General features: G+C 52.6%; 1 protein-coding gene and 1 long non-coding RNA gene across 8 annotated transcripts in view; one reads left to right on the plus strand and one right to left on the minus strand.

Annotated features, from left to right (window-relative positions):
- Positions 1-17,296, minus strand: part of LOC103669729 — a 44,746-nt gene that overhangs the window by 12,933 nt on the left and 14,517 nt on the right. Inside the window, exon 4 of one of the 6 annotated variants that reach the window (XR_005836958.1) lies at positions 1,661-1,915. The exons of 4 other annotated variants lie outside the window; for them this stretch is intronic. This is a non-coding gene — a long non-coding RNA (uncharacterized LOC103669729). Of the gene's footprint in view, positions 1-1,660; positions 1,916-2,006; positions 3,814-17,296 lie in introns of those variants that run through there. One more of the 6 variants, XR_005836957.1, reaches the window with a different exon arrangement.
- On the plus strand, positions 1,047-13,657 carry CCN5 (cellular communication network factor 5). 2 transcript variants are annotated; one of them, XM_040638377.1, is made up of 5 exons: positions 1,047-1,360; positions 1,507-1,621; positions 4,927-5,143; positions 10,660-10,914; positions 12,635-13,657. In XM_040638377.1, the coding sequence occupies exons 2-5, from the start codon at positions 1,562-1,564 to the stop codon at positions 12,853-12,855; spliced, it is 753 nt and encodes a 250-aa protein (XP_040494311.1). In that variant the 5' UTR covers positions 1,047-1,360; positions 1,507-1,561; the 3' UTR covers positions 12,856-13,657. The 2 variants fall into 2 exon arrangements, with proteins under 2 accessions (XP_040494311.1, XP_040494310.1); XM_040638376.1 differs by having other exon boundaries at positions 1,049-1,360; positions 1,529-1,621.

The following is a 17,296-nucleotide window of genomic DNA, read 5'->3' on the forward strand; positions in this document are numbered from 1 at the left end:
GGGGCATAGAGCGCCCTCGGCATGCCTCGGACTCACACATAAGCGTGGACAAACAAACATATCTCCTTCCCTCCAGGCCTGGGGACACCGCCACCGCCACCCTGCCCTCCTCCCCCAGCCAGAACCCACCGAGACCTAGCATGCATTTCCACCTTCATCCTTCATCCTGTCGCCTCCCTCCCCAGGACTGCAGCTGGAATGGAGTCCCCCCTGAGCACATCACTTGGTCTGACCCTTTATCAGGTCACTCTTCTTTTTCCTCACCCACCACCCATTCTGGAAGCCAGTGCCCTCACTTTGAGGTTTGGGGTCCTGGTGGAGATTATGGGGACCAAAGCCTTCCTCAGCCTGCTCTCGACACCACCTGTTATTATCTTTACTAAATTCTATGGTCCAAGCCCTTGTCCTCATACCCCTTACCCCCGGCGGCTAGAACAATGGAGACGCCCCCAGAAACTGGGGGGTTTGAATTTGGGTGTCCTGCTCCCACACTTACAACACCACTCCTCACCTCCCTCAGCTCCAGCCGCACCTTGGCTCCCAGAATAGGCACGTTATCACGCTCACTCCCGCCTAGGCATACATGCTGTTCCCTCTGCCTGCAACATTCTGCCTTCTCTTACCCCCTCTGTCTGTGGCTCTCTGTAAAGACACCTCCTCCAGAAAGCCGTCCCTCACCTTCCATCGGAACAAAGACCCCTCCTCAGGATGCCCAGGAATTCCCCGTTTTCCCACTGTTGTCTCCCACTCTGGGCTTTGTCCCAAGGTCACTGTTGTGTCTCCCGTTCCTACAGAGGGGGCAGGATTAAACAGAATAGATTTGGTTCTTCCAGATCATCTGGCAGGGCCCGGCAAGTGCCGGCACACAGTAGGTCCAACCGGCAGGGGCTCCTCCACCGTGGGCCACCTTCCAGAGCCCAGGCAAGCAGGCCGGAGGGAGGCCCCTTGTTGCCAAAAGCAAACAGGCCGCCCAGGGAAGTTTTGCTCTGGGTCACACCCGCCTCTGGGTGGCTGCCAATCTTCCTGCCAGAAACCACAGGCCCAGCCGAAACTGCCCAGAGTCCAGGCCACGGGGCTTCGGAGGACTTGGGTCAGCGCTGCAAAGGGGGTATCTGTGGAGCTCTTGCTGGGTCCACAGCGCCCCGGGGCTTGGGCAGGGGTCTGGGGCAGGGCTACAGCAGCCACAGAGGCGGCTCGGAAGCCCCCCTTGGGCTGGGAGGAGCAAGAGAGGCCCCTGCCAGCCTGTCACAGGCTCTTGGCACTGGCACTGGCCCTGGCTTTCACACACACACACACACACACACACTCACACTCACACTGGCAGGTACCCTCTTGGTGGCCTCCACGGACTCATCTTCAGGTAAATGGGCTCATCAGTGGGAGCATGAGGATGGGGAGAGGAGCGGGAACGCAGAGACCAGCCCGTGTGTGTGTGTGTGTGTGTGTGTGTGTGTGTGTGTGTGTGTGCGTGCCCGGGAGTGACCTCACAGCCGCCGGAACATAAAGACTTACAGGTCCTGCCTCCCAGGCTCAAAGCTGGCTCCGTGGGGGACACAGTGACATGAGAGGCATGCCACAGACCCACCTTCTGGCCTTCTCCATCCTCTGCCTCCTGTCAAAGGTAAGGGGGCCCCGGGCCCCAAAACGTCCTGCTGACTTCCTTGGTGTGGTGGGGGAGGTGTAAAATCACTGCAAGGATCCCCGGGAAGAATTCCTGCAGGTCCCCGGGGGTGGGCACAGCTCAGCTTCCCTCCCCGGTGCCCAGACACTTGCCTCTGGCCAGCTCTGCGGTGTCACCACAGACGAGTCCCTTTTCTCGGAGCCTCAGCTGCTTCCTCAGCTAAATGGGCGTCATGACCATGAGACCTTTGTGAGGCTCACTGATGTAATTCATCAGAAGTGCTCAGCACAGGACCTGGAACGTGGCAGGTGTTCAAAAGAAGAGGGCCATGGGTATTCGCCGTCCTCAGAGCCCTTCTACAAAGCTGAAGGCGGTGTCCTCATTACACATGGGGAGACGCAGCATAAAACCTGCATTGCCTAACTGTGAGCCAGGATTTGAATGGGGGCTGGTGTCTAGCTGATTAGAAAGTTCACACTGCAAGGGCATTAATGCCGTTGGTGGTGAGTGACTGCAGACCTGGGCTGAAGGGGGGCAGGGACACACCTCATGGAATAATGATCTCCTCTTATGGAACATTTTTCAAAAGGTTTGTGAAATATCTACCTTGCCTAACATATCCAACAACCTCATAAGGAATTATTACCCCCTGTTTTTGGGCAAGCAAGGCTCAGAGAGGGCAAGCAACTTGCCTAAAATCACACAGCAAGAAACATCAGAGTTCTAGAGGAAGTGGAGCCCAGGACAGGCTTGGGTGTGAGGGGGCTGGGGAAGGGGCACTTCTATTTGTGCTTCTCCTGCTGCCTGTGCCTCTTCCCCTACCTGGACCAAGGCCACAGCTGCCAAGCCCCATCATTCCCTCAGCAAATGCTGAGTTCCCGATGCCATGGAGATTGGCCCCACCATAAGCCATGATCTCACTGTATGATCATGCTTCTTTGAGGAGCACAGCAGGAGCGTTTCTCCCTGGGTCCTGAGCAGGAGTGGGGGCAAGGCTACAAACCCTACTGGCATCCCAATCCCACTGGTTCTTCTCCCGCAGGGGCTGAGCGAAACATGATGCCCAGGTGGGTGGCTTGGGTAGTTGAAGCGGGGGACTTGGGGTTCTGGGCCCTAGCTTAAGTGAAAGACCAAAACGCAGCCCTCTGGGACTCCTTGTCCACCCCTCCCTTCTTCCCTGTCCCAGGGAGCCGGGCGGCATCCCGCGCAGAATCAGGGACTTAGTCATCACGAACACGGAAAGCCACAACCATCCCCAGGGAGAGAATTCTAAGTCTTCCAGCAGCCTGTGGGCTCCTGGGCTCAGGCCTGTGAACAGGGGCAGGTGGCAGAGACCTGGAAACGGACAAAGTCACGGTGACTAAGAGCTAGCCATTAATCCCTGTCACCATTTCACGATAGGTGGTCTCCACCCCCATTTACTGAAAAGGAAACAGCTCCCTCCCCATGAAGCAGGGAAGCAGCGTGTTGAAGGTCACACAGCCCATCAGTGGTCCAACTTGGATTTCAACTTTCTCTAGAATATTCCACGTCTAGGGCTCTTCCCCCTGGTGATTGTAGCAAGTGTCTGGGGAAACTGCATGTGCCCGGGGTGGTGAGGAAGGCCCTGGAGATCCAGGGAGTCCAGAGAGGGCCTATCTCTCCTTGGCTGGGCTCCCTTGACCTGTCACCATCCCTCCTGAACATACAGGTAAATTGAGGCAGAGGCTAAGCTGCAACAGAGCTGCCCAAGGTCAAGAGGTAGGCGTGGTAATAAGAGCCCGGGCCTTGGATTCACATGCACCCAGATTCCAGTCTCTACCTGTTATTGGCTGTGTAGAGAGCCCACGGCGGGAATCCGAGTACAAAGCGGAAGGCCTGTAGCCTGGCAACCCTGCTGTTGGGTGCGAGGGACTCGAGAGCCAATTCTGGTGAGGGTCCCCACTTCTCCCTAACCAAGGAAGCCGTCACTTAGTCACCTCACTAAGCAAGGGAACCTCAAAGTCCAGCTCATGACTCCTCAGGCCAATTCCATGAGATCATGTCCAGATTTATTACAATGCAGCACTGGATTCATACAGAGGGGTCCTAGGTGCTGCCGCAGACTTCCAGGTGATGCTGATGCTGTTGGTCCAGACCAGACTTTGGGGGGCAAGTCTAGGCCATCTTCTCTAGAATCGCTTTGGTATCACCCCGTCTCCAGCTTGGAATTCCTGCAGAGATGGAGACTCACTCCCCTGTGAGGCCCTGGGCACAGAGCTGCCCACCTGCCTCATTACCCGTGCTGTCCCAGTCTGGAGCACCCCCACTCCCCAGGGCTGGTTGGCCAGTTTGGGGCAGCCCCTGGTGGCCAGGGTGCAAGCTGCACGCCACTGACCGCAGGTTTGCAGGACTGGGGGTTCCTAGGGGTGGGACAAAGTGGGCACTAGGCACAGAAGTTAGGAGGGGATTCATTCCATTTTTGCAAACTGTAAGTCTTCCAATCTCCAGATAAAACCCCCTGGTCCTCCAAGGATCCTACTGAACTAAAGATTGGTCCCTCGCCAAGAGGGCTGCGGGGAGCATCTTGAATTATGCCTGCCTCTGGGTCCCCACCTTCAAATGGATATATGGGGATACCCCGGCATCTGGTTTCTGGTTTGGTTATTTCTCTGTCCTGAATGTGGAGGAGCAACCAGGACACTTGTGTCGATACCTTGACCCTGTCCCTGGGGGGTGGGTCCCTGGCTCAGGCTTTTCCCTATTACAGGATCCTTAAGGAGGAGGCGGGCTCCCAGCTCAGCAACTAACACGCTGTGACTTTTGGCAAGACCCCCTCTCTTTCTGGAGCTCAGTTTCCCCCATCTCTCAGTACCCTGCCATTGTAATCCTTTGTTTCGCTGCTTTTGCCTTTCTGTGAGCTTCTAGAGGGCAGGGCCTAAGTCCCTCCTTGTAATTACCGATGGCGATCAGCATAGCTAAACGCACTGGGCCTCTACTGCAGGCCGGGCTGTGCGCTCAGGGTTTAACACGCATCATCTTATGTACTCCTAAAAACAACCCTCCAAGTTAAATATTACTATTGTCCCCTTTTCACAGATGAAGAAACTGAGGCTTGGAGAGCTTAAGTAACTTGCCCAAGGTCACTCAGCTAATAAGGAGCAGAGACAGGACTGCAACTCTAGTCCAAAGTCTTTGCTCATGACCACAAGGCCACACTGTCTCTTAGGCAGTCACCAGACTGCCAGGGTTCAAGGCCAGGTCTGTGTGACCCTGGGGCCAAAGCGTGGACCCCTCACTGCCCACCTGGAATGACTGTGGCCGAGTGACATGCTCTGTCTCTGCAGGTGTGTGCCCAGCTGTGCCCAACGCCATGTGCCTGCCCCTGGCCACCACCCCGATGCCCACTGGGGGTGCCCCTGGTGCTGGATGGCTGCGGCTGCTGTCGAGTGTGCGCACGGCGGCTAGGGGAGCCCTGTGACCATCTCCACGTCTGCGACCCCAGCCAGGGCCTGGTCTGCCAGCCCAGGGCGGGCCCTGGTGGCCGAGGGTCCGTGTGCCTCTGTAAGCAGGTTTGCGGAACCAATGGTGGGTGTGTTTGGGAGGGTCAAGGCTGAGGGGTCCTGAGTCAAAGAGAAGCTCTTCTCTCTCTACCTCCTCACTGCAGGTACACCATCCATTCCAGACAAACCTGGTGACCTATGTTTCCCTAGGCCCTCCCTCAGCTCCTCCCCTCTTGTCTTTGCTCCGACGATGCCCCCCACCTGAACGGCACCCCCCCATTCCTACGTGTCCAAATCACAACCAACTGTTAAAGCCAAGCTCAAACACTCCTCCCCCGAGAAGTCCTCCCAGATTCCTCAAACCAGGAATCACTATCCTTTCTCAGGACCTTCACACTTCTGAGAAAATAAAAGTGCCACCGTTTATCTAGGGAGGGCGTAGAGTAATAGGTCTCAGGCCGTACGCTGAAACTTACCACACGATCCTCGCATAAATCCCACAATCCTCACAAGGATCCTATGAGGTGAGTCCTTTCAGACTCATTTTACAGATGAGCAAACAGTCTCAGTAATATTCGCGGGCATGATAGCTGTTACACAGCTTGGGACCGGGTCACACGGGTTCTGAAGCAACATTTCATTCTGTCTTCCTCCTGGATTGGGAGCCCTTGGACCAGAGTTTGAATCCTGAGGTTGCCATTTATAGTGACCTTGGGCGTGCGACATCTCCCACTACTCAAGCCTTGGTGCGCTCAGAGCTTCTCAACTTTGCTTTTTGCGCCAGATAATTCTCTGTTATAATTCTTTATCGGGGTGGGGGGCTGTCCTGTACGTGGTAGGACTTTCAGCAGCATCCCTGGTCTCTACTCACTGGATGCCACTACCATGTCCCCCACCTTCAAGTCGTGACAAATGTCCCCTGGGGAACAAAATCATCTCTAACAGAGAACCACTGCTCTAGAAAAACAGAAAAACGTGAGGGTGATCTTTCTTTTTTTAAAAATAAGTCTTGTAGAGCAATCTACGTCTTTCATCTATTTGCATGTATCACTTTAAAAAAAGAACGAGAGAGAGAAGGGCTCATGAATCACTGATAATGAGTCCACTTATAGAAAAAAACAAGGTTTAGGGGCACCTGGGTGGCACAGCGGTTAAGCATCTGCCTTCGGCTCAGGGCGTGATCCCGGCGTTCTGGGATCGAGCCCCACATCGGGCTCCTCCACTATGAGCCTGCTTCTTCCTCTCCCACTCCCCCTGCTTGTGTTCCCTCTCTAGCTGGCTGTCTCTATCTCTGTCAAATAAATTTAAAAAATTAAAAAAAAAACAAGGTTTAAAAAAACCAACAAGACTAGTAGACATAAAGTTATCAATATTTTTAAATCAGGGGAGTATAATCATGAGAAAATAGTGATTTATTTTATAAACTCATAGATGATTGCTAATAAAAAATGTATCCAGGGAAAAAATGAGATAAGTACTCTTATCTTACCAGGCTGCTGTTTCAATGAGCCAGGACACATATAAAGCATTTGGCTGAACTTTAGTTATCGAACACTTGCATAGCACTTACCACGTGCCAGGCACTAAGGGCTTCATAAATATCACCTCATTTAATCTTGCAACAACCATATGAGGTTGGTACTAATGTCATCCGCATTTCATAAATGGAAAAAAAAAAAAGGAGGCACAGAGAGGTTAGGCAATTTGCCCAAGGTCACACAGCTCATAACTGGCTGAGTGGGATTTGAACTCAGGGAGCTGGCTCCACAATCTTAATTTCCATCACTCTATGGCCTGACACTCAGCATTTGATGAGTACATATTGGCTGTTATTGTCACTAAGTTTATTAAGGGGCTTTTCTTTTTCTATCTTGATTCAGACTTCAGACAGCAGGAGGTCAAAAATCTACTTGGTCTTTGCTTCTTCCTACAACTTCCAGCCCTGGTCAGGCAGCATAGTTGGTACTTATGAGCCAGATCTGGGGGCTTGTGAACCCCACAGATGAGACCTCACAGAGGTGGAGTCTAGATCTTTGCTCTAGAGGGAATATGCCGCCCCAGACTTTCCTCTCAATTCCTAGTCGGGTGGACCTCTGACAGCAGACTCCAAGCTGTGCGTGTGTCCACCGTAAGCTCCTCATGCCCCACACCCCGAGTGTGCAGCCCCCCCCAGCTCAGTCAAGGGCATCTCCACCCTTCCTGGGCTTGCGTTCAGAACCTTACAGTCATTCTTTTTTTTTTTTTTTAAGATTTTATTTATTTATTTGACAGAGATAGAGACAGCCAGTGAGAGAGGGAACACAAGCAGGGGGAGTAGGAGAGGAAGAAGCAGGCTCCTAGCGGAGGAGCCTGATGTGGGGCTCGATCCCATAATGCCAGGATCATGCCCTGAGCTGAAGGCAGACGCTTAACCGCTGTGCCACCCAGGCGCCCCAGAACCTTACAGTCATTCTTGACATCTCTCGTTTTGCACACCCCACATACCGGCCACCAGCGAAGTCTTCACAATATTCTAGAACCTGAGATTCTAGTCTCTTCTTAGTCCATCCACTGCTACGCGCCTGGTCTGAGCCTTGTCATCACATGCTGGATGTTGCAGCAACCCTTAATGGTCTCCCCGCTTCTGTCCTTGCTCCCTGCTCCGTTCCCAACACTGCAGCCACAGGACCCCTTTCAATACATACATCAGATCACATCCTTCCTCCTCCCCCTCCCCTCCTCCTCCAGGCCTCCAATAGCTTCCCACCGCTTCCAAGTGGCTACAAAGTGGCTACAAGTGGCTATAAGGCCCCACAGGGTCCTGCTGCTGTTTTCTCTCTAACCCCATCTAACTCCCTCTCTCTCTCCTGCTGTCTGATTCAGCCATGCTGGCCTATTTTGTTCCTTAAATACCCAAGGGGGGCTCCCACCTCAGGGCCTTTGCACTGGCTGCTTGCTCTACCAGTGTTCTTTCTCCCCCAGATATCTGCATGGCAAGCTCCTGCATCTCCTTCACATCTTTACTCAAATACCACCTTCTCGGGGAGGCCTTCCCCGATCACCACATGCAACACCCCATTCCTGAACCCTGCCCTCCACTATTTTTCTAGCTCTAATCACCATTGGGCATCATAGACTACTTGTTGATGGTGTTTATTTCCACTAGAGCAAAAGCTCCAACGAGGGCAAGAGTTTTGCCTGTTTCAGTCATTGCTGTATCATGAGTCCCTGGAACAGTGCCTGGCACATAGTAGGCCCCCGGTAAACAAGGACTGAGTGAATGAATGATAGCAAGAGCTCTGGAGAGGCTAGCAGTAACAGATACCATTCAGTGACAGTGTCCTTCAAACATGTGATTTCATTTTACCCTTAATCACAAGGTAGGTCCTATTATTAAACCAACTTTGCAGTTGCCGGAACTGGGGTTCAGAGAGGTGAAGTCACCTGCCTGAGGTCACACAGTGTGCAAGTGGCTAAAGGTTAGAAACAAAAACAAAAACAAAAAAACCCTCTGTTGTTCCTTCTCCTGCAACGGACTCTCAGAGGGAAAGAGGGACGCAGGGATCACCAGAAGACACAACTGGGCTCTGAAGTTATTTGAGGGAGGTTGCTGGGCAAGGGGGCATTGGAAGGACCTGGAAGAGGAAGTAGGGTTTTGGCAACTATATGTGTATATAGTTGGGGGGGGGGGTGGATTGAAGAGGGAGTACGTTTGGAGGTGCCTCCTGGTGTTTGGGACCATGCACAAAGGTGCACACAGCCCCCAGGGTGGGCAGTGGCCGCCCAGGGATCATGAGCCCCACCCCCAGCCAGCTCTGGGCTGGAGGACCAGGAGAGGTGCCAGGAAACCTTGCTAAAAGTATCACCCCTCCAGCTGACTTTCCGAAACAATCCCTGTGTTTACCAGGTCCTCCTGGAGACCAGGAGGCCCCAGGGCTGTGTCTCCAGGACTCTGGTGGGAGACCCCTCAGGATTAAGGTGCAGCTGCCCCTAGTTTCCAGGAAACCAGCAGCCACATGATCCAGGCCAAAGGTCAGGGATTTGGCATCAGAGGGCTGTGGCCTGGAAGGAGCAGGGAGAGAGCTGGCTCTGGTTCTGTCCTCCCCAGAGGAATGAGCATCCCCTATTCCTGTTCATTGAGCATCTGCTATGTTCCAGGCTTGCGGCGAAATGCTTTAAGTAACTAGTTCATTTCATCCTCCAGGGGTCCTGTGAGCTGGGTACGGCGGCTCAGAGACATGCAGTGATCTGCCCCAGGTCCCACAGTTAGCAAGTGGGAACAGGGGCTGGCACCCACATCTATGCAGGTCCCAAATTCCTGCATGGGTCTGGGCCTGTTGGAGGTTTTTCTCTGAAGACCTGGGAAAACCTGCCTTTGGGCAAATCTCTCCCCAGACCCAACTGAACTGCCACCCGTGTCTCCAGGACCTCTGGAATCCTCACTCTGCCCTCCCTGGGCGGCTCACCTGTGCCTCTCCACGGCTTTTCATTCTGTCCTGCAGACGGTGACTTTCACATTTCTCCCCTGCCTGGCCCTCCATCTCTCAAGACAAGGACTGTGTCTTAGTCCTGTCTCGGAGCCCAGTGCTTGGCAGCCAGGAAGGGCACACTGCGTATCTCTGGAACTACAGGAAATCAGAACTCTTTCATTAGTGTCTCTTCTGTGCAGGGCCTTGGACGAGGCATTCATTTAAAGGGCATTTCCTGAGGGTCTGTGTGTCCCATCCATGCTCTGAGCCAGCGCAGGGAGGAGCGGGGGAGGGTGCCAGCCTGAACACTCTCAGCCCCAGCCCTCAAGGAGTGCTTGTCCAGTGGAGGAAGCGGGGATTACGCCCGTATCTTGAGGGCTTCGTTTGAAGAGTGTTTCTTGAGCACCTACTATATGCCTAGCACAGTGACAATGCTATGGACATATTATGTCCTGTACCTGAAGGTACCGAGCTGTTCTCATCATTGCTGTTGTTAAGGTGACTCAGAGACGATAAGCAACTTATGCAAAGTCACAAAGACAGTAAGTTAAGCCCGGGCCTGACAGTGATGACTACAGCATAGCAGATGCACAATGAAGGTGTGTTGCATGAATTCTCAGTGTGATGTAAGTCCTATGTTATTAATATATAGTAATTATGTTAATAGTAACAAGAGAGCAGCTGGGATCTACTGAAGGTCTCTTTTATGTTGGATTCATTACATACATCATTTCATTTAGTCTCTACCACAACCCTGTGAAATAAGTGCCATTATAACCCATTTTGCAGATAAGGAAACTGAGGCAAGAAGTGAAGTCGCTTGGCCAAGCTCCATAGCTAATAAAAAGCAGGGTGGGGGCTCCAACCAGGCCAGTGTCCCCACAGTTCCTGTGCCAGGATGTGGTATGCCACACTGTCTTCCCGCGGATGCCACGGCAGCCTGGCAATAGGGACGGGGTGCCTATGGCGGGCTGGAGCCCCTTGGCAGTGCACAGATGCCTAAGGGCCCTGGTCCCCAGCAGGATCTGGGCCAGCTCTGCAGAGACACCGTGTGCAGGATGTGGCTGGCACGGTCTTGCCCAGGGGAAAGTTGGGGGTCCTGAATGGGGGTCTGGTTTCTCCTCTGCAGGGGGAGAGGATGACGGGAGCTGTGAGGTGAACGGCCGCCTGTACCGGGATGGGGAGACCTTCCAGCCCCACTGCAGGATTCGCTGCCAATGTGAGGACGGCGGCTTCACCTGTGTGCCACTGTGCAGTGAGGACATCCGGCTGCCCAGCTGGGACTGCCCGAATCCCAGGAGGGTGGAGGTCCCCGGCAAGTGCTGCCCTGAGTGGGTGTGCGACCAGGGAAGGGAGCTGGGGGTCCAGCGCCTCCCGGCCCAAGGTGAGCACTGGGCCAGCCCAAGCCTGGGCCAAGGCCACCTGGGGGCGGGGGCGGGGCTTCTCAGGAGCCGGGACACCTGGACCTGCCAAAGCCCAGGTTTCCCTGACCGCAGCTGGGAGGGGCTGGTGGTTGAGGAGACTAGGAAAACTGAGTGGGGAGTCACCAGACCTCTTAAAACTGACAAAACAGCAAGTATATAATTTTAAATCACAAATAATGGAAAGTAAAAATTGGAGGCGGAGCGGGGAAGGGAAAGGAGGGCTAGGATACTTGAACGCTCATACTTCATAGCAGAGGCATACTATTACGACATATACTATTATTCTATTTCTAATACATTGATATGTACTAATATTACATTTATATAATTTGAATATTACATAATATTAATAATATGTAGTTATTTGGGCTTATCCAAAGAGGAACTCAAAACTGAACCAGGTGAGGCCTCTGGGATGTGGGCTTAGGGTGGGCAGAGGTGGAGGAAAGACAGTTACTTCATGCTATAAACTCTTTAGTTTTAAAGAATTTGTTACTGTTACATCACTGGGTTATTATAATTATATGAACATGATCTTTTTAAAGAAAGGCATCCGAAAAGAAGGCATTGGTCCATTGATGACGGTGCCACATGAGAGGAGAGCATGGTGGGTTCAGCACAGAGCCTGCCCGGGTTCTAAGCCCAGCGTTGCTATTTCCTAGCTGTGTGACTCTGAGAAAGTTGCTTCACTTCTCTGTGCCTCAGTTCCTCCAACTGTAAGATGTGAGTAAGGGCGTCCACCTTGCAGAGTTGTGGAGGACTGGATGAGTAATGCCAAGGAAAGCAGTCACCGTGCCTCGCACCCAGAGCTTCAGCCGTGGTGGCTGTCACATCCCTACGATGGGATGGGACACATCCACTTAAACACACAGGAGAATGCCAGCGAGTTCATCTCATGTATAAACCAGCAGGATAGGACACTGTAGATGCAAATCTGATCTCCGATATGTGTGTCCGTGTGTGTGCGCCCATTCACCCTGCACACACGGGCCTATCGGGCTTTCTCGACCCCGGCACCTGTGACACACCGGCTGGGTGATGCTCTGTCGTGTGGGAGCTGTCCCGTGCACTGCAGGGGGTTTAGCCGCACCCCTGATGGATTCCAGTACCCCCACGCCCAGTCGTGACCACCAAGATGTCTCTGGACATTACCAAATGTCCCGGGGCGGGGGGGCAAAATCGCCCCCCGTTGAGAACTATCTGGTTAATAAGGACCAGAAGAAAGGACACCATGATATTAAGAGAGCAGAATAAATGTGAGGAGGAGGAGAAGCTAGTCGGTGCTGAACCCCCCATCTTCTTCCAGGTACAGCCTCAGAAAGTCTAGCAGCTTTGCCACTGGGTCCCAGCACCTCTACACGCAGGCCACAACCTCCTTCCTGGAAGATGCCATGGGGTGCAGAAATGAGAAACCCACCACGGACTGGGGGACCATCACGGCCAGCACCATCGTAGTTGCCTAGTAACCGACACAAATGAGGTGCTTACAGCACCTTTCTAAGCATGTCCCTGCCGTTCTTTGATTCAGCGCTAACAATTGCCCATTAGGAAACTTACATAGGAAGAAACTGAGGTCCAGAGAGGCTAAGCCACTTGACCAAGATGGCACCGCTAGCGGCTGGGTTGACTTGGCTGCCAAGCCCTGACCTCATAGTGCTGACCTCTCTTTCTTCTCCCCAGGACCCCAGTTTTCTGGCCTTGTCGCTCCCCCGCCCCCTGGTGTCCCCTGCCCAGAATGGAGCACAGCCTGGGGCCCCTGCTCCACCACCTGCGGGCTGGGCGTGGCCACTCGGGTGTCCAACCAGAACCGCCTCTGCCGACTGGAGACCCAGCACCGCCTGTGCCTGCCTGGGCCCTGTCCACCTGCCAGGGGCCGCGGCCCACGGAACGGTGCCTTCTAGAGCAGGGCTGGGCATACAGAGGCTCCGTGCCCGCCCTCCCCAACAGGCAGGCCAGTGCTTGGGCCCTGAGCAGAAGGAGGACGGCCCCTCCCCGCACCCTTGGCTGGGGCAACGGCATCCAGGCGCTGGAGGACAAGAATGGTCACAAGCCGTCTGGTCCATCTGGACCCTGAGATCGAGCCGGGATGTATGCCCCAGTCCCCCTTCCTCTACCTCACAGCCTAGGGGGCTGGCCAAGGTTTCCAGGGTCTTCTGGTCCATTCCCAGCCTTCACACAGCCTTTATCGAACATGTGCGTAGGCAAGGTTTCCAGCAGATAGGGCAACCAGCTGTCCCTTAGTCATGAGGCCGAGGCAGGTGCTGGCCTGGACTATTTTTCTGGGGCTGTGGTGAAGAGGGGCACACAGATATTCTGAATCTCCTGCTTCCTTTCCTGGAGTGACATACAAACGTCCCTGAATACACACCTAGGCAAGAGCTTGTAGGCCAGGCTCATGCTGTCTGAGAAAGCCCTCCCCATCCAGGGCAGAATTCAGAGGCTGCGTGCTTTGTGCAAATCACAAGGTGAAATCGCACTGTCTTGAAGAAAATCAGAAAACAGGCCTGAGAGTGAAACCCAACTTGTATTAATAAGAATGAACCTTTCTCAGGCACCTGCCATGTGCCAGGCGCTGAGCTATAGACACTTTATATATAGGTTGGTGCTTTGCAACATTTAAGACCACAGAAAAGTAGGGGAGAATGAAGGATAGCCCCTGGGGACTGGGGACGTGGCCTGAAATAAACCAACCCAAGCGTGAAATTCTGTCTGAAGTCTCATGTGTTACTGGGTTTTGTTTTTTTTTTTTTAAACCCTACATATAAATTTTCCATCCTCCTCTGAGATCTACATGTTATGTTTAAAAATAAAAACTGTGTTTTCATCAGACTCCAGCCAGGAAATCAGAGAACACTCTCAGTATTTAAACAGGGATTTCTTCTTGGTAAACCAATTTTATCGAGGCATGATTTACACACAGTGAAACACGCAGGTCTTAACGTACGGCTTACCGAGTCTTGTAAACGTGAACACCTGTGTAATCAACACCTCAATCAAGGTACATGTTTCCAAAATCTCCGGAAGTTTCCTTTGGCCCCTTCCCGGCCGTCCCCTCCGCCCCTGAAGGCAACCCTTGTTCTGAGTTTTACCACCAAAGAGGATGGATGGCCAGTTCTCGAACCTCACATCAACAGAACCATGCCGTAGGTATGCTCCTATGAATGGCTTCTTTCACTTGGCACCAGCTGTTGGGACACAGGGTTTGAGGGACAGCCCAGAAGCTGGGACAGAATCACAGCAGGGCCTTCCCATCGTCCGCTGGGAGCAGAAGCATCGTTGTGGACCTAACACAAAGCCAAGAGAGCTGGGGAGGCAGACCTGGCTTCCGCTCTCTCCTGCCCCCAGTTTCTGGTAGTGCCTCCCATTGGTCAGCCCACTGGGAAGGTGAGACGCAAGGGAGCCGGGGAGTGTGGGGTGTTGAGGTATAAAGCGGAGCAGGGGAAGGGCACCCCCAGCTCCCAGGACCTGCATGACCTGCCCCTCGGAGTAGCTGCCTCTCGTACTTCGCTCAGGTTCCGCCTCCTCCCCAAAAACCAGATTGCCCGTCACAGACAGCACTGAGCCACCTGATGGTCACAAAATAGAACTAACTTTAGTTCACAGAGGAGGGGACTGCTTGGGAAAGCGACGCGCCCAAAAGCTGGTCGGCAGCTGAGGAGAGGCCAAGCTGGCCTGACTCAAGGCTGGGTGGATGGTCTCTCACAGGCTGAGTTTCAGTGGGTCAGGCTCCACAAGGGTAAACGCTGAACACGTCGCTGGGAAAAATTCCAGTAATATCTCTAGAAATGGTGACCAGGATGGAGACCACAGACCTGCACTGAGTGATTCCTGCACGTGGGGCCTTTGCTGCCAGGGGCTTTACCCACAGTTGCATGTTGCTCTTGGGACACCCCTGAAAGGAAAGTGCTACTGATGTTCCCATTTTAGAGATAGGTAAGCCGAGACTCCGAGCAATGCATGAGTTGTCCTGGGGTTGTGGTGCAGGACAGCTGCAAGGCCCACGACCTCACTACCGAGCAGCTGGGAACAGAGCTGCATGGAGTGGACTCAGCCACCTGCCCTGTCTTTGCTCTGCTGTTTCCTAATGTGATCTTAGGCAGGGTACCCAACTTCTTTGTGCCTCAGTGTCCTTTCCTCTAAAATGGGGATGAGGGCAGCACTCTACACAGAGGGTCGATGAGTATTGTGTGATTTAAATAACAATTTTGCTATCATTCTATTGACCTTTTAGTGCTTTAGTCTTTTCATCTGTAAAATGGGCATAAATAGCAGTGCCCACCCTAGAGGATCACTGTGTTGAGTGAGCTCCCATCACATAGGGGTGTTGTATTATAATGGTCAGTAATTCCTCTGTGTTCACTTATATAACCTATATAATCCTGCCTCCATGATTCTTTGCAAGTCGGAGAGTGATATGAGGCAAAGGCTGGGATTTTTTTGTTTGCAAAGAAGAGGAGGTGATGTTGCGGGCAAGGTCACAGGTGAAAATCAGACTAACCCCACTGAAACCTGTAGCCCGGAGTTACCAGGCCCAGCCATTCCCCATTACATATTTATTTTTTATATTTATATATAAATCATATATATTTAATATATATTTTATATATATAAATTTTAAATTATAAAATATACATATTTTACATATATCTAAATTTTCAATTATATAAAAATAAATTTTATATATGTATAAATATGTATATATTTAAAGATTTTATTTACTAAGTAATCTCCATACCCAATGTGGGGCTCGAACTCACAACCCCAAGATCAAGAGTCACATGCTCCACCGACTGAGCCAGCCAGGCACCGCCCCTCCCCCTGTTATATTTATATTTGTAATATCCATGTCATTGCAAGTAACAATAGTGCATTCCTTCTCAATACTGTATGGTATTCCATTGTATAAATACACTACATTTCATTTATCCATTCTATACTTGATGGGTAGTGTCCAGTCTGGCGCTATTATGAAAAGGGTTATTGTGAACATTCTAGCCCATGTCTTCTGCTGGACATTGGTGAACATTTTTCTGTTGGATAAACATCCAGGAGTGGAATTGCTAGGGTCTCCACTCTTTACCCGGGGTCAGGCTATCTCCCAGTACAATGCAGGTCTCTATACAGTAAGTGCTCAGTAAAGACTTACTGCATAAATAATAAAAGTAAGAGCTAACATTTATTGAGTTCTAACCACATACAAGACTCTGTTCCAAGCATCTTCTATGTAATCACTCACTTGACCCTCCTAATAACCATGTGAAGTATAATTATGCCCAGTTTCACAGATGGAGAAACTGAGATATGGCAAATTAAAGAAATAGCCCAAGTTCACAGAGTTCACAGTTGGCAGAACCAGGATTGAGAGAGGCCTGCTCGAGAGCCCATGGCCTTGGCCACGAGGCTGCCCTGTGGGCAGTCGCTGCGGCGTTCAGGGGTAAGGCAGGAGGATATGGACAGGTGGTGGGAGTGGGAAAGAGGGAACGGATGGGAGAATCACCATGGCCCGACACTGCCTGTGAGATCTGGTTTGAAGGATGGATGTGAGCAGCAGGGGAACTAGGATACACAGCACATCCCTGGGCTTTGTGCTGGAGGATGGCGGAACGGAAGGGCCACGCTGGCAGACACCGGGGAGAGCGCGGGAGCCCCTGCAGGTGGCAGATGGTTCTGTCCTGGGTACTGTTCTATGTCCTCAATGCTTTGAGTTTGAGGAGGAAGTGGTCACCCAGGACAGTGTGGCTGGAGGCCGCTGGAGATCAACAATGGGTCAGGTGGACATGGGCAGACACAGACACAAGCATTCAGGTCGGGAATTAGAGTCGCTCACACAGAGAGGAGTCGATCACCAGATTGCCCTGGCCATTTAGTTACGGAAACACAGACAAGTACGTGTGTATGCCGTCCTGCCTTATCACCCCTGTCCTTCCACTGCTCCCCCAGGCGGGGCCACCGCCATCTCTGCCCTGATGACCCCTGCAGCCTCCTCTTGCTCTCCTGGCCTCCACCCTGCCCCTCAGCGTGTCAGAGGGATCCTGTGAACACCAAGCCAGACCATGCCACACAACCCATGGCCCCGCTCCGTGCCCCAGTCACCTCTCTGCCCTCATCCCCTTGCTCATGCTGCTCTGACCTCATTGTCCTCCCGGCTGATTCTTGAACATGCCAGACACACTCCCACCTCAGGACCTTTGCACCGGCTGTTCCCTCTGCCTGACATCGTCTTCCCCCGGGTAGCCCCATGAGTGATCCCCTTGCTGTCTTTCAGGTTTGACTCACAAGTTAACACTTCACGGAGAACCCACTCGGCCACCCTCTTCCATCCCCCCGATGCATGCAGCACAT

This window comes from Ursus maritimus, unplaced genomic scaffold (assembly GCF_017311325.1).
Source record: "Ursus maritimus isolate PB19 unplaced genomic scaffold, ASM1731132v1 scaffold_22, whole genome shotgun sequence".
Taxonomy (NCBI): Eukaryota; Metazoa; Chordata; class Mammalia; order Carnivora; family Ursidae; genus Ursus; species Ursus maritimus.